The sequence below is a fragment of the Acipenser ruthenus genome, chromosome 9, assembly GCF_902713425.1.
Source record: "Acipenser ruthenus chromosome 9, fAciRut3.2 maternal haplotype, whole genome shotgun sequence".
Classification (NCBI taxonomy): domain Eukaryota; kingdom Metazoa; phylum Chordata; class Actinopteri; order Acipenseriformes; family Acipenseridae; genus Acipenser; species Acipenser ruthenus.
The window spans coordinates 54,336,712-54,358,575 of NC_081197.1; the positions used below are offsets into that span (position 1 = coordinate 54,336,712).

The 21,864-nt window shown below is 34.9% G+C and overlaps 1 protein-coding gene across 8 annotated transcripts in view; it reads left to right on the forward strand.

Annotated features, from left to right (window-relative positions):
- LOC117406002 (dachshund homolog 1-like) overlaps positions 1-21,864 on the forward strand; it is a 253,072-nt gene that overhangs the window by 146,786 nt on the left and 84,422 nt on the right. For 7 of the 8 annotated variants that reach the window (XM_059030265.1, XM_059030264.1, XM_059030266.1 and 4 more), the window contains 3 exons: positions 2,174-2,321; positions 2,631-2,774; positions 3,804-3,872. In XM_059030265.1, coding sequence (XP_058886248.1) covers positions 2,174-2,321; positions 2,631-2,774; positions 3,804-3,872 — 361 coding nt within the window. Of the gene's footprint in view, positions 1-2,173; positions 2,322-2,630; positions 2,775-3,803; positions 3,873-15,186; positions 17,922-21,864 lie in introns of those variants that run through there. The other variant, XM_059030269.1, reaches the window with a different exon arrangement.

Sequence of the window (21,864 nt, forward strand, 5' to 3'; positions counted from 1 at the left end):
TATATTCTGGTGAAACAACTTTGAAATAAATAAAAACATTAGGATTGTGAATTACCTTAATATATTGTAACATAGATGCAAAAGCTATGTGGCAGTGTGGTCCAGTGGTTAAAGAAACGGGCTTTTAACCAAGAGGTCCCCGGTTCAAGTCCCACCTCAGCCACTGACTCATTGTGTGACCCTGAGCAAGTCACTTAACCTCCTTTTGCTCCGTCTTTCGGATGAGACGTAGTTGTAAGTGACTCTGCAGCTGATGCATAGTTCACACACCCTAGTCTCTGTAAGTCGCCTTGGATAAAGGCGTCTGCTAAGTAAACAAATAATAATAATAATAATAATAATAAAAAGCTAATAGCTGTGATTTGAATTTAATACATATAAAGGCATTCTGTGGGTTCCCTCGCCGGTTATATTTCTGCTTTTGATGTTGGTGCAGGTCATTTATTAAGGGAAATGAAAGAATATGTTGTTATGCAAAATGAGTGACCTGAGAAAAAAGAAATACATAAATAAAAATGCAGGTTGCTGCCAACATAGTAGGAGGAGAAAACATGAAAAAGAGCAATATTATGGAAAGGCATAAGAGAAAATGAAATAATGTGACAGTTCAGGGGACTGTAGTCCTGGTGCAGATTACCAATCCAGAATGATATATGCAAATTAGCTAGCGATGCATAATGGTAATGGAACAGTTGTGATAGGAAATAATATCGTCAAACTGTTAAATATGCATTCTGTCTGGCCATCCGTTTATCACGCTTACATTTTTACATATGCATACAGTGCATGTAGGTCGTTATCATTTTACTTTTCCATAATACCGCTAGCTCTAATTTTGTATTTACAGCCGTGGTAGGAGATGTACTGTATATCACTCACATACTCTTTGGAAGAGGGACAGAACCCTTTGATAGTTGAGAAACTCATTTAACTCAGTTTTAAGGCATATTAAACTTCATTCCATGCTATTCACCTTTGTCCAACGCTGGTTAGAGTGTCTCATTGCTGGCTGTCACATCCCATCCTCAATAGTCTTCACAGGGAAACCAGCAGACCTGAAACCTAAGTCAAAGGTTGGTTTTGTGTTGTGTACAGCTGTGTGTTAGATATAGAGGGCTCAGATTGCTCAGCTCATTGCACTTGTGACTTGTACATCTATCAGACTGGAATGATTTCCAGGCTGTTTACACTGGCTTATGGAAAGTTATAATTAATCCATTCTAAATATAGCCCCACAACACATTTGTAAAATAAGTCGTCTTGCGAAATTACCTTTAGTTACAGTTCTGTAAAAAACACAGTGAAGGGATAAGTAAACATGAGGAATCCAAGCAGAACAGGTTTGGCATCTTTGATTTAAATTTGGGTGAAGCAGATAAGACCAATTAATAAAATTACCTGTTTATATTGGCTGGATACGGAACACATTACCATGAAGTTCATTTTGAGATGAAGATGAATGTTGTTAATATTGTACAATTTATATGTATTTGTATTGGATCTATTTTAATTAACTAAAGTAAAAAAAATGAATTTCAACAAAGACAAAATAAATATGTATATCCTTTCTACATTGTATGAAGTAGAAAACATATAGGTACTGTATGGTTACAGTACTGCTACTATTGATAATAATAATAATAATAATAATAATAATAATAATAATAATAATAATGTCCAAAAAAATATTGGAAACATGGAATAAAACACACTTATAAAACATATAGGACCATATTGTATTTAATTAACTCATATTATTTGAAAGAAAAACATTTTTGGTTGACATCAATAGTTTATTTTACAGACTTCGTGTTTTTAGAAAGTTGATTATAAAGTAATCAGGACTGTCAGTTAAGTTGTTATTTATTTTTTCTACTTTTGTTTTTGCCAGAAAGGCAACAGTTAGTATGTATCACTCATGGGAAGCAAATACCAAGACTTATCACAAGCGGGTATTGGGGGTGGCGCTTACATGGACAGCATATAAACCAGCTCTGTGCATTGGTGCCCCTACACTTGTGGTAATTCCTTGTGGTTGTTTCCTATGATATACACCAGATTTCACCATCCTGACAATACTTTCGATAGTACAGTACAGTACAGCCTGCTGAACCGCCCTACTATGTTTAGTTTTTACTGTATTATGTCTAAAAAAATGTAAACATTTGCACAGGGCCTCTTAAAGGTTGCCATCGACAACGCCAGAGCCCAAGAGAAGCAGATCCAGATGGAGAAGACAGAGCTGAAAATGGAGCTATTCAGGGAGCGAGAGCTCAGAGAAACCATAGAGAAGCAGCTAGCTGTGGAGCAGAAAAACAGAGGTACCCATTAACAGATAGTAATGCATCGAGCTAACATGCTGATTTTAATGGCGGAAGTGTCCCAATGAATTACATTTTGTATACAAGTGTTGCATATAGATGGGTATTTCACTTTGAATGTAAAGCATCATAATTAAAGCTAATTCATAATATATAGTAATATGGAATTAAATTTAGATTTATACTGGGCACAGTTGTGAAGAGATGGCAGCAGAAAGAACTACAAAATTTGGCAACCCAGATGAGGTCTTGCACGTTGTGAGTAGGATCACTCTGCACATTTTACCTGCCATCTATCCTTTTAACCAGCAATAATTCAGAAGAGGTTAAAGAAGGAGAAGAAGGCAAAAAGGAAATTACAGGAAGCACTTGAATACGAAACCAAAAGGCGAGACCAAGCAGAACAGACACTGAAGCAGGCAGCTTCTACAGACAGTCTCAGGGCCCTCAACGGTAAGAGTTTTAAATATCCATACTGCTCATACAAAAAGCACTTATAACAGGGATTCTTGTCTACAAGAACAAGCAGAACAGACACTGAAGCAGGCAGCTTCTACAGACAGACTTAGGGCCCTCAATTGGAAGAGTTTTAAATCCCTTTAATTTTTGCAGTGTCATAATACTCATACAAAATGCACTTGACTTATAACAGTGATTCTTAACTACAGTTCAGGCTTTTGCTTCAGCCTGGTTCTGAAAATACTATATAATAATATGTATGGCAGTCTGATGATCCACACAGTAATTCTAGATGGCTAAAGTTCAAATGCCACACAAGATACCTTAGATGCATATAATGTGTGAATCCGCTGGTTAGCAGGCAAGTTTCTGTTTTTAACGCCATGACTATTGAGGTTGTAGGATTGACCAATAAAATAAATTTAAAAAAAGGCGTTGGGTTTCTTAAATTGAAATCAGTTCTGAACCAAAGCTATATTTATTCTAAAAACTATTAAATAAATCACCACCAACCCAAGGCCTACTTTTGGTACTTATTTAAAAAGAAAAAAAACTATTAGACAATTTTGTAATATTTTTAGATTTTTTTTGTACTCAAGAGTAACTCAGATAAACTCAACAGTACATCTATAGTACATTCATAACTAAACATTCAAAAGTAAGATATTTTGATAATTTGATATTTTGTACTAAAATAAACTAGTACAATTATTTCACAAAGATTCCAATTATAAGTTTTTATGAAGATCGTTATAAAGACCTCTCACTGAAACATTTATAAGAAGTATTTCTTCAGATTAATGCAAAAACAGTCATCACAGCTTGTGGTTTTGAAAGCTTTTTTTTTTTTTTTTTTTTAAAGATGTATCAGTTTATATATGTGTATCATGTAATCAGTCAATACTACCCTAATAATCCAGTTGTGTTTGATACAGTATAGTAAAATTGGCTCGGAATATCTTTTTTTTTCCACATGGAACATCAATAATGTTATTGAGTAGCTCTCTCTTTCAATTCTTTTAGAGTCTTTGACCCAGGAGATGGAGGCTGACCACGGCAGTGGTAGAACAGATGCTGAAAGGACAATACAAGGTACATGTTTTGAGAAAGCTATAAATCTACTTCCTGCTACATGAGTTTTACTTAGTCTCAGCCCACTGTTCAAGCATGTAGCGTACCATCTGGGCCACATCAATCCAAGTTCAAACAAGGTCAAGATCATTGTGTTTATTTACAAGTCTTATTCTGATCTTTTTTCCCACTTTTTGTTAAATGAATACACTCTTTGTGTTCATTTACTAAAGTTAATGAATCATAATTGATGAGATGTAATGTACCTGTCATTTTTGCATAAACAATTCATTTTCTTTCAAACGTAGATAAAGTATTTTTCCTCTATTGTTATTGGTGCATGAACAATTATATCCATTTGGTGTGCCATGACAATTTAGTTTGGCTTTCCCTTGATCTCTGATTGGTTTATAATATCAAACATACAAAAACAGTTATAATACGTATGGACATGTACTATGGACATTGTGTGCTATTTCAAAGCAAGCTCTATCAAAACAAGTTATCATGATTTTACACATTATGAATGCTGCTTAAGTATGGGAGGAAATATGTCTGAATATTTGCAACTAATTTGCAATGGGGTAAGGATCATACAGTACTTTATATGTCTTCAGCCTTTCTCAATGTGTTTTCAGCAAAACAATTCTGGACCAACTCTAAATGATTAGTATACTTTTAGCATAGAATAAGAGATCCTGCTTCAAGCCCACCCCCCCAAAAAGTGCATTTCATATTATAACATTCCAGTAGTAACAGCACAATTAAATTCTGTTGTATGCGTTCATTAGGCAAAATATATGTATTGTAACTACTGTGCTTATACAGTATGCAGCACTCTGTAATTGATACATTTACATGCAGAGAAATAGTTAAAAACAATGTCATTCATTGAAACCATTGGATCATATGGTAAATTATGCATTTTTCATGTAATGGTTTTGGCCTCCAAGGCATTAGTGACTAAACTGAGAAAAGAATGCCCACTGAACTCATATGGCTCTTGACCGGCCCAGAATTCACACCAGGAAGTGTTTCTTCACCAGGTTTAACATGGGATAAACTAATGTGTTGAACTAGTGAAACCTCATAAACCAGTGAGTCAGAATGGCACGCTCAATTACTTGACTGTCCACTTGCTTTCTACTGACTGTAAGCAATCAATATGGTCTTTTGTTTTACTTAATCAGTTTTGCCTTAGATTGGTTAGCTTGGGATGAGAAACTGCCCAGTAACAGACTTCCGTGCCAGGGGAGAGGAGAGATGCATTATGGTTCATTTTCAGTGGATTGTACAAAAGTTCTCTGTATTTTTCAGCTTGGCCAAGGTAAATGCTTGGTGAAATTAAAAAATCTCAATTTTGTTCCTTTGTTGCCATGGTTTTACTGATTACACAGATAACACAACATGTGAAATTCCACACAAATTGACTAACCAGAAACACATCTATTTATTAAATACATCAGGTACACCAGAGTGTAATCATTTTTATCTTCTCCTCTAGCAACGCTGCCCCTAATTCATGTATGAAATACATCTGTAAGAAATACCACATAGAACAATGTGGTATCTTTCACCATGGGCTGGGTGCTACATACCAATTCAATCATGTAAAGAACAATACATTTGCATGAAACTGTGTGCAACAAATCACATATGTTCCTATGTTTGTGTTAATCCTCTACATAGTTAACTTAAAACAACAATTACAATACATTTCAATGCAAGGTCAATTTATACAGGGTTCAGATCTTATCCTAGTAAGGTCTCTATCTTAGTTATGAATTTGTACCATAAGGATAAAACAAACATTTCATATACAATGCATATGGGATGAATCAGCATGAATCAAAAGTTAGTTTTACCTGTGTATGATATAGCTACAGGATGGTCCAAACATTCCCTATGTATCCCACATGTGGATACATTATTGATAGCTATCACTCAATGGAATATATAACTGTTGACAACTGAGAATTATAGAGATGCAATAGAGTATAAATTGTAAGAAGATGTTTTTATTAGTTAATAATCTAATTAACACAACATACTCATGTAAACCATAGACACAAATGTAATTTGGTTACCACTTTGGTATCAACAAAAAATAACACATGATTTTGCGTACTGTGTAGTATACAGTATACTGTGACTATGCTTTATGTATAATTGAAGAAGCCTTTTTTGGAGGGACAGAAGTGTGTAATTATAATGGTGTGAATTTATACTGTTGATTTTAATTAAAAAGGTTACATTTCATTTAACATTTCTGTTTCAGTGCTATGCCATATGGGCATTCTGACCAAATAATTATGAATCATTTAATTCAGTTTAATTCCTCTCCCCGTCTAATGATGCAAACAGAAAAGGTTCTCATCCATAATTAGAATGTTTAGGAGGTACTAGCAATAGCCACAACAAGGATAGGATGACAGTCATGTTTCATAACCTTACTGTGCCTTTTTAAATTGAAACTGCATATTTTAAATGAAGAGTTTGTGGCAATCTAAAACTCTGTGTATTGACTTTCAATTAACTATAAGCTTGCTGTTAACTCCCTTTGGTATACCCATAATTTAGCACTACTAATAGTTTAAGCTCTGGAGATGGCCGAGTGTTGATAAACTGCAAATGAATAATGACATCATTGTTACTGTGCTGCAACATAGCTCTACCTCTGCTTTGATTTATAGATAGCCTTGGGGTGCTACAGTACATAACACATTCTGCACCTGTACTTTTCTCTAATATTCTGCTAGCTTCATTTACATGGTGTTACCTTAAAAAAAATAGATAAAAGAGACAGCAACAAGGGATTTTTTCTTTATTGTAAATAAATGGTGGAACAACAGTTGGGGCTTCAGTAAAGTGGCACATCCAGTAAAGGCGCTCCACGTGGAGTGCAGGATGCGCCCTATAGCCTGGAGATCGCAGGTTCAAATCCAGGCTATGTCATTGCCGACCGTGACCGTGACTTCCCAGGGGGCAGCGCACTATTGGCCGAGTGCCGCCCGGGTAGGGAGGGCTTAGGTCGTCAGGGCAATCCACGGTTCACCGCGCACCAGTGACTCCTGTGGCTGACAGGGCGCCTGCGGGTATGCTGTGGAGCCATTCCTCCGGCACTGTATGTCTGATGGCTTCGCTGTGGATCTGCAGTGCGAAAAAAGAAGGCTAGGCAGGGACACGTTTCGGAGGATGCGTGTGTCAGCCTCCATTCCCCAAGTCGCCGAGGTGTTGCAGCGGTGAACCAGGATTAATAAAATACAATTGCCGATTCAAAATTGGGGAGAAAACTGGGGTAAAATCATTGGCGACAACTAAATAAAAACAAAAAACAACAATAAAAAAAACACAACAAAGGTCAATTATATGTTGGGAACTCTGAAAATTATACTGAGCAAATTACACAGTCAAATATAGGCTGCTAACTTAAGCTATTGAAGTGGTTTGTTGTCAGGATTTAGGATTTACTAATGACAGGTTTACCTTTCAACGTGAACTTAAGGACCTATAAATGTGCTCTTTAGGAAGAGAATAGTTGTGAACATGTATTACTTTGAAAATATTTCTAGGCTAGGTTAGGTTACTTCATTATGCCTTGCCAAGATTTCGAAAGGAACAACTGGAAACCAGGTTCCAACATGAAAGGGCACAGAATCAAAATGTGTCTGCCATGAACATTAATTCAGTTATGCAAGCCTTCAGGATTAATCAGCAAAATCTAAATATTTAACATAAATAGATCTTAAAGCTTAAGTAATTTTGTTGTATTCATGTTTCCTGTAACTGCTACCATATGTTTGATATCTAATTAAGTCTATTGCAATATAACACATGTAAATGTTGTATATACCAAACATCACTCCTAAAAGATTTGGTATTATTATTATTATTCATTTTTAATAGACATAAATACTACAGTTTACATGTGTAAATTAAAGAATGCCTTGTGTCAAGTTCAATAAAATATGGTGTGGTATATGTCATTTGATTTAGTCAAACTGCTAAACTGCTGGTGTAACATCTAAATATAAAATAATTTAGCATGGAGTTGGCTTACTTGAAGGTCAAGTGACATCATTTATTCCTCATGCTCTATTATGCTAACATATATTATTGATATCAAATTACTTTTAAACCCTCTAATGATTAGCCATTAAAGCAACACTGAACACTGTGTTTAAAACAAACTCATTACTGTTGCTGTCTCGTGTGCTGTATGTAGTCCTGTGATATCTATTTCAACATTATCCTGATTGTTTTGATATTTTTATTCACATGATCATCTCATTAATCATCTCTGGTATGCAGCTGAACACATTCCATGTACACACTGTTGGCAAGAGAGCCTTTCAGTTAAATGCGTGCTTCCAAAACAAAGCTTCCCTTACAACCGCATTGCTACTGGTTTCCTGTTCCCATAATAGTGGTATGTACAGGACAGTATACAGCAACCACAATGATGATTTTGTCATGGTAGACATGGTAGTGTTTTTTATTTTGAACATTTCATAGTGTACTTGGGGCATGCTGAGAAGCCTTGTTATTATTATTATTATTATTTGTTTATTTAGCAGACACTTTTATCCAAGGCGACTTACAGAGACTAGGGTGTGTGAACTATGCATCAGCTGCAGAGTCACTTACAACTACATCTCACCCGAAAGATGGAGCACAAGGAGGTTAAGTGACTTGCTCAGGGTCACACAATGAGACAGTGGCTGAGGTGGGATTTGAATCGGGGACCTCCTGGTTACAAGCCCTTTTCTTTAACCACTGGACCACACAGCCTCCTGGGTCAAAACTAAAATTGTGAGAGGAAAAAAATGACTGCCCAACTCTTAATGTTTCATGACAGTGCTGAATATGAGAAGCTCCTAGGCCCTGTAATAACCAGTTTCACAGTGACTCTGAACCCATGTTTGGGACCAGCCTTTGTGTTCTGTAATACTTAAATCAATATTAATACCCAGGAAAAATATGACCCAGGATGCCTTACTTCATAACTCAAGCTTGTTTAGCTTCATTGTACAGTAGCTGTTATTTAAGAAGGTTAGTGTTTAGTGAGTTAATAGATGAATGTATATGGTCACCTCATTCCTCAAATTATAGAAAACAGTACAGTTTTGGCTTATTGTTATAACCAATCTACCCCAATCTCTGTATTCGGTGTATGTTTGTAATAATGTTTTCTTGTAGCTGTGTTCTTGCTGTGACCTGGACCCAAGCAGTGACAGCAAGCAAAATCAGTCTTGTTTGCATCTGTGATAAACTCAATGATCGTCTTTTGATGACATGGAAAGAAGAAGCATTACCTTTGCTCCAAATGAGTTTGCCTATATTGTATCTCTCCGTGCTGTGGATGGAGTGCTAACACAAGCCTTGAATAATTATCCTCTTACTGATGACAATGTTAAATCATTTCTGCAAATAATACCTTAGTAACCAAAAATCAGTGTTATAATTTCTACTTCCTGCTGTAAAAAATAACATATTAAGGAGAACATCATTTTAGAGGACTAATTATCTCTATTTGTCTTGTGTCACACTTTCTAATTCTCTTGTATTAACACAGCCAGCGCAAATTAATTGCTTTTCCAGTATTTGAACCAATTCCAAGAATGACCTCACATGGATTTCCAGTCTCCTAGATTCTGGGAGTGCATCTTGTCACACATTCCTGGTGATGCTAAACATAGCACGGAGAATGTCTTTCCTGATTTCTGTTGCTTGCCACTTGATGTGTTTTGCAAATTTAAGTGACCCTGCTTGGAGAGATAAAGTTCTTTATTACAAGATTAAACATCAAAACAGTTAAAGTGAAATTAAAATTAAATGACTGAATCTCACTGAAGCAAAAAAGGCAGTAATTAATGGTTCCCTTAATTGTCTTCATAAAATATTTGCATGGGCATAATTTGCATAATTTACATGTATTAATTAATCTTTCAAAGGATTTTTATGCTGAGAGAAGCCAAAAATTCCCTTTGTTTTATTTAGCATCTGATGAAATATGTATCTTCTTTAATCTAGATTTGAATGAAAAAAAAATGCTAAAGTTTGTACATATTTTAATGAGGGTTTTCTTTTATAAAAACACTGACTTCAGAACTCATTTTTAATGTGCTAGGCTGCATTAGATTTATCAAAGTCATATTTTTAACATGAAAATTAGGCGTTGTTTTTATAATCTTACCTGTCAGTATTGCTTTCTTATTCCTAGTGTACCAACCTGAGCTTCCTTTATAGCTTATGTTGTTTTCTATTCTTTTAATTCTAACTCCTGCTAAATGGAGCTACTGTGTGCTTTATGGGTAAATAAGTGCTCTTGTAAAAAGAATACAGATGATAGATGTTCTTTAGAAGTTGATAATGCCGTGCCTAAATACCTGTTTGTGATGAAAGATAAGGACATGACAAGTGGGTTATAATAGCTTGCATTACACATACAGCAGAGCAGTCATCTTATTATTATTATTTATTTCTTAGCAGACGCCCTTATCCTGGGCGACTTACAATTGTTACAAGATATCACATTATACATTATTTCACATTATACAGATATCACATTATTTATTTTATTATTATTTTTTTTTTATACAATTACCCATTTATACAGTTGGGTTTTTACTGGAACAATCTAGTTAAAGTACCTTACTCAAGGGTACAGCAGCAGTGTCCCCCATCCTGGGATTGAACCCCCGACCCTCCGGTCAAGAGTCCAGAGCCCTAACCACTACTCCACACTGCTGCCCCAGTCATCCTTAAAATGGATGATGTACCACACTCTCTTGGAATATTTTTGTAAATGCATCACATACACATAAACAGGCTTTAACAACAACAGGCACTTAACAGTTAAAGTACACATCATTTAACCTTGCACTACACAGTACTGACGTGGTTTAAGAGTGCCTGAGCTTACATATAAAAGCAAAAATCTAAAGCTTAGGGATTGTTGATAGTGGATTGCTTTATATGGCTGTATTGTACTAAATAAACATTTTGTTTTGTTGACAAGGATTTAAATGATGATATTGCCCGACAGATTTGTTGACTTCATAGTTTCCACATTGCCTGTGCGACGTTACTAATGTGCCCTAACTAAATTTGAGGACACTACTGTATTCAGTAAAGGGAGAATGTAAATACCTATTGTTTTCCTTCAAATGAGTTATTATAATTATAATGGTTGTTCCAAGATTCTGGTCAGTGTACTGTACACCACCCTGACATTATGAGTCTATAAGCTCAGTCAGGTTCATCCCTCTGTACAGTGTGAATCAAAGCTCTTTGATTGTCACTAAGGCAAACTGAAGCAGCTGCATGAGTATAGGAATAATTCATGCCTGGACACTGTGAGCCATGCAGATTCACACACTGATTATTTTTAGCAATGACTTCACGCTGAAATGAGTTTTACACAGAATCCCATAGTGTTGCTTGAATAGAAATGGCCAGAACGCAATGCCTTGGAGATTCGGATTTGCTTTGTAATTAGCCCTTGTGTTTGTCTTTTCCTGGAACAGCTTTTGTTCTCTGAAAAGAAAACAGAATAACAGTAGCCAAGTTCACAGGGCTGCTAAAGAAATATATATGTAGGCCAGAGGTACTGTAATTAAAATGAACATGTTTGCACTTTTGAGTTGAACATCAAAATTGTAGTGGTGTCATATTTAAAATAGCACTTTGTGTTATAGTCCTTAGATGTTGAGAGGGTGCAGGCTTGGTTTCATTCTTTTCACATGAAACTACTTGAATCAAGGTTAGTCATGCTAAACTAAGTAGTAAGTTAACATTATAAAAAAAAAAAAACAGAATCGAGTGATGTTTAGGCATTCTAGTATAGCCTAATGAAAAGAGTTTGTGCATCCCCTGATCTTGTGCTATTAAAATTAATTAATTAATTAATTAATTAATTAATTAATTAATTAATTAATAATAATAATAATAATAATAATAATAATAATAATAATAATAATAATCATCATCTCAGGTTGTCTATCATGACAACAGATTTTTCCCCAGGAAAACAATGCTTCCAGCCCCCCCCCCCCCCACACAAACACAAACAAACAGTCTTTCTGTGAACACAATTGTATCCCCAATATAACAATCTAAAAAAAAAAGTTTTAATTAAAAATAAAAAATAAATCACAGAAAGGCTCAAGTCTAATTAGTTGTTTCCTGTGCTGAACATTTTCTCGACTGCTTCAAAGCACTGCATCTGCTGTCTGTTCCCAGATATTTGTTTGCTTCTATTTTGACTTGCCCTTGTTGTCTTGTCAAAAGCTTGACGAAACATCCCGTTCTAGCTTGTCATCACTTCTTTGTGAGTTTCCTCTAAAATTAAATAATTTAATTACAGGGCTGAACGAAGAAAATGCTGGTTACAATTTGTTTCCTTATCTTTCTTTTTTTTATACTAAACGTACGGGTAACATACATCAAACAAACTCCTGAGCCGTGCCTAACAGATGCTTTTTCCAGCTCCACGACAGAGAGCGTATGTGCGCTCAGGCATGCACGTACGAGTGTTCTTTGAAAATGGACAAAGCTTGTTAGATTACAGGTGTCTGGAGATAATGTCTGAGAACAGGAGCTGCCTTTTTCAATAAAGCAGCTTCCTTACAGGAAATGTAATTTATTGTGCTTTGAATTATGAGTGCAGTGCTGTGTTCAAACAAGCATATCACAAGAAATGTTTGAAACACCTACAGTTTTTTTTTTTTTTTTTTTTTTTTTTTAATTCTGGCATATTTTGTTACTTTGAATATTTTATTAAGCAGAAACCAGGGAATCTTTTTACTAATATCTTTTAAGGTGTCTCAGTCTACAAAGATTAACTTGAAAGTATGAAATAGTGATTTGCTCTAAAGCCCTGACTACTGGAACGTGATACAATGGACTGCTGTATTAAGTGTTTACTACAGTAGCTTCAGTTATGTAATTTATTTCATTTTTTTTTATTTTTATCAAATTCTCCAGGAACATTATGAGTGGACATGGATTAGCCTAGGCCAGTGTTGAATGTTTCAGCAATGTGAGCCACTGTTGCACTTGCTGTATGCTATTTGTCACATTACATTACACACATTTATACTCAGTACTTGTGTAAAGTTTTGTCAATAAGGTCCTATACTAAACTAACCTTTTAATAATAATCCACTTGATGTAATTGAGTTTTATACTGACACTCTTACTGTCATCAACCTAATTCCGTCAGAATAACAAATTACATTTGCTAAATAAAAATATTTGGAATTTGAATTTAGAAAGGATATTTTACATACTATTGATAACGTACTGTTTCTCTTTTATTCCCACATCACATGGTTTTTCAAACATTAATAAACCGAAATGTTTTTTAAGCCTAGTCACACCAGTTTTAATGTAAAGCTAATTTTTTTTTTTTTTTAGAAAATGACTTGAACTGTTAATTGTGGAGCCATTATAGCACCTCTAGGCACCCATAATTAAATTCAGCAATATAGAATGTGCTATTTGGAAATCACTTGGTGTTCCTATTTTAGCAAACAGTACATTGAGGTTTGGCTGAGATTCTATGGTTCTAAATGTCCCACCAAAACCCGCTGGAATGTCACTTCTTCAGTCACTGAAAGGATACTTCAGTATCAATTAGTCCCACAACTGGAACTAAACCTCGTATCTTACGAAACAGATTCTCCTTTAATTCTCTTTTCCCAACTCCTCAGGGGTGATGACCCCACACCACCCTGTCTTTCTGATTTCAGAACTCTGACATGCCCCAGCGTGCACAAGGCTGTGAGCCAAATCCATTCCCTCTATAACACTACCGTATAATACACATTACATTTCACAACTTTCATTTATCTTTCATTTACCAAAATGAGTATGATCCAAAGATTGCATACAACAACAAGGTCTGCTTTGTGATAAGTTAAGGTGGACAGATGGCTAAATTATGGAAGAATGAGATCATTATTTATGTTTAGTACTGAACAAAATGATTGGACACAGTAGTTTTCATTGTTGTTTCCTTTCAGTGTGAAAGCCCCTTTCACACAGACTAGATATTACGGCTCGAAGCCAGCATAGAAGCAGCATGTTGGGCTGTGTGACTTGCCTATACCGACACAGAGCTGATGTATTTTATGATGGTGCTCAACCACCTTGCGAGGCAGTTTAGAGACGGCACAGACCCGTCTAACTGCCTGTGTAAACAGCTATGCCGGCACTGTAGCGCTAAAGTGGTCGTGGATCAAAAGGCAACACCCTACGTGACTGTATACCTGATGTACAGATAAAAATGCACCAGCGTGTTGGCGTTCCCTTACCCAAACTGAGCGTTCACACGAGTATCCTTTATATGAGGCAAATATCCACAATATTTTCACTCTCTGCTGTTGTTCGAACAGCTGGAATCTCTTTCTTTTAACAATACTGTACCGCCTTGTTCGCATTAAAACGTGAGACCTTCAGTGTGCCTGAAGCTCCTGCAATTTGGTGTTTAACATGTTGTTATATTGTGTAATATAACTGAAAATGAAAAGCAAACAAAAAGCAGCCAAATCCACCAAAACAGTGTTATTATTGTTGTTTATTTCTTTTGTTCAATGAAGTGCTTTCTGATGTCATGGGAATTATATTTTGATTGGCATGTTTGAAAGTTGTTTTTCCATGATCCTTTTGGTTGTGTGAAAGGGTTATGATGGTATTATACCAGCATAGATGCTGCAATTTTGTGCTGTATGAATAGGTCTTTTTAAGTCTCTGAGATGGCTCAGTACTGGCATTTGTGTGAAAGGGGCTTTAGACATGTTTATTTTCAGTCATAGTGCATCAGAACTGTATGCCAAGTACTCCTCCACCACCTCTCCAGCACACAAACTATCAGAAAGTTTGATTTAAATACACTTTTTTTTCTAGGTGAAATGAACTGATATGCAGAATATGTCAGCTGGTGTAACTGTGTGCAGCAGAACAACAGCCTGTTCCCTGATTCATTGTATGTGCTGGGATTCATTACCAGAACACTCTGACTCCCTGTGCTGTTTTGATTTATTCTCCATTTTGATTCTAACCACACTTGAAATGGAGAGTTTTAACAAAAAAAATAAATTAAAAAAACAACTATGAATGGCTCAATTCATGACTGTTTTTTCTTGTATTCAAACTTGTTTTCTTATATAGTATGCATAACTAGAATTGAAATGAAATTGTTGTCACCTATATATTACCAGGATCCAAGTGCATTATCTGTTACTGTAATACAACAGGTGTTTATATTACTTTACGAGACTATCACAGTAAACCTTGACTCAAAATATATATTTTTATTTTCATATTTCAGATGGAAGACTTTTTCTGAAAACTTCGGTGATGTACTGAACCAACTATGCAGAGGCTGTTCTGTGACTAAATTAAAGACTTAAAAATGACAACAAAAAAAAAGAAGCTTTTGAGGGAGCATTCAGAGCAAGTTATTTGAGCTGGCATATCCACTTGTTTTTAACAACAACAAAATAATGATGAATACATCTGAGTGCTGCAATTACCACCCGTACTCGAGGCTAGAAGGTTCATAAATATAAAAAAAACTCATCACAAAACAATGACTGATTAGCTGCTGTTGGGCATTGAAACTGGGGCCTACTGCTTTTTGTAAATCCTAATACATCCTGCAGTGAAAGTTGGACACTGAGCACAGCGGACTGAAAAATCCAGCAGCACACCTGGAAACCTTTTTTTAAACCCAATAGTGTAAAGTTGAAGACTTTTATACTGTACTCAAACCAGCAAGAAAGCTTCAAATGGAACTTGCATCTTTTTTTTTTCTTTTTTTTTCATACAACATAAAAACTGTTACACTTCTTGTCAAATACACAAGTTTGGGAAGGCTTCTGAAGAAGTGTTTGATTAGACTGCGTGTTCAAGCCTACACATGAATAATAAACTTTGATTTCAAAGGTTTTTAAATTTGAAAGGAAAAATGCAATTCACTGTCTTTTTTTTTCAACACATTGTATATTCTTGATCTGAAGTGATGGGATGTTTTTAAAATTATTGATAACCAAGATGGTATGTATATAAAAACAAGTTATTGAAAGAAGGTATTATGTATGCAGTAGATTTATTAGGAAACAAAGCATTAAAATTGGAAGTTCACATTTAAAAAAACAAACAAAAAAACGATTTTATTATTTTGTTTTGTCACCCTGATGTCAGAGAGCTGCCTTTCTAGTTTTAACGCATGCAGGCATGTAAATGTTTGTCCTGGAGTCATGGTATTAAATGATTGGAATATAAAAACACAGACACACACACACAACAGCAACAGAAGCCCTGAATACTTCTTATTTGTGACTGTGCTGTGAATTAGACACCCGGTTTAAGCATCCTTGTGACAGCATTGACTTAAAGAACACTTGATGCATTAATTAAACCTAAAGTAAAGCTGAGTGATCGCTTACATTCTGTCTCCTCCCCTTGTATTTGGCAAGGTTTGTTTCTGTGTAATATTCACTGTCTATATTGTCAAGATAACTGGAAGTAAACCTATGACACAGTACTTACCTTTGTAGTGCAGCTTTCTGTTTATTTTGCAATGATTCATTCATCGGTTAACCCTTTTAAGTCTAAGTTTGAAAGTTACTAATATGCATTTTATATTAGTAATGTTATTTTGGTTATTTATAAACTATAATACAATTTAATAAATATCTTCTTTGATGCGCTGCAGTTTGGTTTAGCCTTTGTCTCTTATGGGACTGTAATATCTGAAGTCTTTTTATTAGGTGTTTCTTTAACAGCTAGTTTGCTTTTCCAAAGCCTTCAACATCAAAGGAAATACATTTGTAAATGTCCATTTTAATCAAACCACAGCCACAGAGTTCAGAAATCGCTAAAACAAATATCACATTGTTTATACGTCTTTAACATATTCATACATGCAGATATGTATTAAGGATCAGCTGTCAATCGCTTAGAGAACTGTTTTCTGTATGTCAATTTTTGCCTCAGGCTTTTTATTTTTTTAAGAAACGTGTACAAGCAGATGGTTTATTCCACCAGAACGTTTCTTTTTTTTTTTTAAGTTAATAGTGAGATATTGTGAATCAAGGATAGAAAACTGTCGAAATACAGTAAAAAAAAAATGTATTGTGTTGGTTTTGTCCTGATATGAATAATCACCTCAGCAGCTAACCATGAAATGATTATGGTTTCATATGGTTTTTTAAAAAAAGGGAGATGGTTATCTATATCAGAATTAAAGCATACTGTTTATCACTATAAAACACCTCATTAATAAAGTATTTTCTTTAAAGGGTTTTGACTGAATAAGTGTAAATGATTTGAAAATATTTTAGGCTTTAGTCTTTAAAGGGTTAATAGCTTGTTGGCTGTGTATGATAATGACAAGCGTTTTCTCACTTAAAAAAGAAAGCGATTTAAAATACTGTACCTTGTAGCATTTCTCATCACTCCACACCTTGCATAGAGTCACCACTTAGCGTTTATTGGGTTAAGAAATGTGTACATTTCCTGCTGTCGAGAACAGTCCAAATTACATTTATACAGAAAGGGATTTAAGAAGTGGTTGGAGCAAGAAAGAGCATTCAAATATTTGATTTCTAGAAAGACTGCATTATAAGTTATTGTTGTTATTCCACTGTTTATCATACAATTGCTTTTCCAAGTTATTGTTCATGGTGCTTTTGTTATCTTAACAATATTTGTGTCAGGCTGTCCTGCCTTATAGCCACATTTGCACTCTATGCAAGCCCTTGGAACAGATCATAATGCTCATCTTCACGTAGGACCTATGAAAATTGTCTATTTTTATCTATATATTTAACGTTTTCTAAAAGTAAAAAAAAAAAAAAAAGGTTACTACAAATTTTGTTGTACACAATCTGTACAAAAAGAGAAAACTGTTTTTACATCATAATTCAAGAATACAAGTTTTTTTTTTTTCTATGGTAACCTAGTTCTTTGAGTCCAGTTTAAATGTGAGAATCCACGTTTTACTGTAGTTTCTTTTCTTTTCTTTTCAACAATCTGCTAATAAAACTGTCTGAAATCTCCCATCTTGTATTTATTATTTCCCTTAATTAACCTTTCTTACACTATGTTAGCACAGATAGAATATTTTCTTTCTGGTGTTGAGAATCTTTAAAAAAAAAAAAGCAGTCAGCTTTTTACATTGCTACAAGAACAATGCTGAATAATTTGTGATTTAACATGCAGCTGCTATGTTTCTATCATGAGTTACTGTGCTGAAAAACATAATAAAAGCACACTCTGTTACTGTTTAACAAGCACATTTTCCCCCATATTTTTCTTTGCAAGATAAGCAAACTGCTCCCATCTACATGATTTATTTATACACGTTTCAGAGTTTATGAAGCTGTTATTTGTACCTTTCCTCTGTATTGCTGTAATATCCCCACGATTCTATACTATAAGGCATTGTGCTGATCACCGCAAAGTGGGGTTGGATTATTTTAACCCGTGTGTTTGTGTGTGTGAGCGCTACACGAAAACACGTTTTTTCATGTACACTAACAAACACGGTACTTTTGGTTTTCAAAATCTTTCTAGGCTGACTGGCTGGGTTTCTGACAGCTCGGTTTCATATTAATATGACATAATAATGCTGTTTGTGCTGTTTTCACATTTGCATTAGAAAAATTATAAATTCAATGACAACCACAATGGAATGTTTAATAGTTATGGATAAGATTGTCACCTTTTATCTTGTACACTTTTCATCAAGTACACATTTAGAAGTGAAACACTTCAGCTAGTTTCACATACTGTACTCCGATTAACACTAGTCTTGGATTAAAGATTGTATCTTCTTTTGATGTAATACATTTGTTCAAAAACGATGAATTATTGACATGTACAGATGAACCAGTTTTGTATCACCTTGCTTAATATCATGCCTCGTTTATTATCACAATCTTTCAAAAACTACTTGCCCAGCACCTTAGGTTCTTTGAGAAATTACCTCTCTTAATATCATCTCACAAGCCCGCTTATTGTCACATTTTGTGCAGCCTGTCAAATACTGCGTGGCCGGGCTTTACTAAGCAACCACATGATAGAATTAATTTCCAATGCAACTAACAACCAATAAACATCTAGGCTAAACTGACATTTTGTGCAGCCAGTCAAATGCTGCATGGGCGGTCTTAAGAGGATACAGTTCAGTTACAAATCACCAACATCACCAAATTTCTTTTTAACAGTCAAGTCTTATTCACAAAAAACACCAAGTGCAATACCTAATTGATAGCTCTCATCAGTCGACAATTCATGCCTTTTTTAGATAATGACACAAACTGTTTTGTTCTAGTTAACAATACAAACCGTATTTGCCCTCTAGTAAACTATATGCATTTGTTTAAAACACTGCTGTTTAATTAATCATTAGTTTTCTTTCTTTTTTCCTCACGCTCATAATGTGCTGTCATAGACAAACATGAAACCAGGTTTATATCATAACCCGCTTCACGAATGATGCCTGCACGGCAATCATGATATAACGCGGGTTCATCTGTATTTCATTTTCTACATATTTGGGAGGGGGGGGGGGGGTATTTTGCTGTTTCTCTTACACTAACATGTATCCTACCTTAGGTAAGGTAGCACACAGAATTTAGATTTAATCTGCCTCCTGGTGTAACATTGTGGTAACCAACCCCAGCAAGGAAACTGGATATTTTTAAGTACACCGACAGAGTGAGAACACCACTGTGTATGTAGTTTCTATTTTTGAGGTAATTATTACTTTACTCATATTTTCAGGCAAATCTATGTATCATTTTATAATCAGAACATACAGAGTGTTTGACAAGTAAATAAAGTACAACCTTGAGAGTATTCCTTCGAACAGTTCTATGTTATTATCAATGGCTGGAGCAACTCTGAGGTTCACTCAGAACACCATAATTATGTTTTCAAATAAATGGTAAAAAATAGGTGTGTGCCGTAGTCTGAGCACAAACGACCATTCGTAACGAGTATGGTCATTTTTTAGTAATACTCAATTTAGCTATTACTCATTATTCAGAGAAAAATGTATGATATACAGCATGACTTATAAAATACACTGCATATAAAATAGTAATACACAGTCGCTCATTGCAGCCTACTGTGGATCACAGTATCTAGCTCTTGAGGGATACTGTTCCACTCCTCAATGACTGAAGCGTATCTATGCTTGGAAGATCACCTTCTGTTTGTGAGCGCTGCATGCACCTTTGGGTGATGTTTCTATGGTCTCTTTCAAAATTGCAATATGTTGTGATTTATGGGGCATGGTCGACACTTGTCTTTTCAAGTCTTTGAAACTGGCAGATATTTTCTTTTGAAAGGGAAACTCACGTTTTTTTGGATACTTTTCCCATTGCCTAACAAACCACCTGCAGCAAAAGTCACTTTTTTTCTATTTATCTTGCTGTTAGTGGCATGTTTATTGCAACTATGTTCTTCAAGAAGTGTGTAATCAGACACATTTGCCAAAATACATGAACATTTATACATAAACTACTAAATAATGTTTTTTTTTTACCTACATATAGTGAGTAGTGTGCCTAGTTTTTTTTGTTTTGTAACCTGAAGTGCATGGTCATAGAATATAATTACCACCAACTATAATTACCACCATTTGAGTTCACTAGAAAGCAATGCAGAGTGAAAGTTTATTTAGCTGATGATTCAGTGTGACAGTTCTTGTCATTCATGCATGTATACTAAAATATGTGTGTACACTAACTAAACCTACAAAAAAGTCCCCCAGGTTCTTGTGTATCCTGGGTTGAAATCGGCCTCTGGTGTTACCTGTTGACAAGCCCCACCCTAAAACAAGGATCATATTTCATCATTTTCTACAGCAGTTTCTTGTCCGGTAGTACATAATCGCTTAATTCATGAATTACCCAGTAACTATGAAAAGTTAAACTTTTATTTTTATTTCTTGTGACCATGAAGATAGTGCAATTAATTTGTAACAGGTGCCTTATTACAAGCCAGCATAAAGAAAAGTAGAATCGGCATTGAAACAAAAATGTGTCTTGTAAGCAGAGTAAAATGTGTTGACACAGCACAGCATTCTATAGCCCCATTTTTGCATGCTTTTAAAGCATAGCCATCACGGGCTGGGAGAGATGAATAATTGACTGATCACTGCATAATTTAACAAACAAATTCAAGGTCTGGCAAATTTGAGGCTTTTCTTCTTTACTGAAAATGAGGTTAAAGTTGCAATCAGCCTTGAAGAAGCACATTTAAATAGCCAAGGAAGCATGCTATATAAAAGTTCATATAATTAAGTTCTACTTTTTTCCCTCTCTATAGCATAATCATACACACATTGCTTATGTAGATAAAAACAACAATAGAACCAGTGGTGCAAATGTGGGGGAAATTCACAAAGCCCTTTACTCCAAACTATCGGTAGCACCATCCTTTTCCCTGAAATTATAAAACTTGAAAATAAACCACTTATTAATTTATTTAATGACTTTTAGGTATTCTTAAAATGTTTATTTGTAGTTTTGAAACTAACAGAACAGAGTAAAAGGCTTGAATGACTTTCCCCCATGTGTGTTCTGTTGTTGTAATCTTATATATATATTTTAAATGAAACAAGTGAAAACTTGAAAAAAAAACTGGATCTGTACAGTATTTATTGAAAAACCAACCCCCAAAAATCCTTAATTACTGTAAAATTGGAGAAAATATATATCCTTAAATAAATCAATAAATACTAATCAAAATAGTTTTTTATAACAAGAAAAAAAGTGGAAAAAAGTGGAAAAAATCAAAATGCAGAATAGGAAAAATAATCTGATCTGAAATATACAATGCTGTCACAGTAGAACAATTATAATACAATTATATCCTATTATGTTGTGAGAGGAGAGAAGATATTATTATTTTTTTTTAATTTAGTCGTTGCCAATTATTTTTTTATTATTTTCTCCCAATTTGGAATGGCCAATTATTTTTTAAGCTCAGC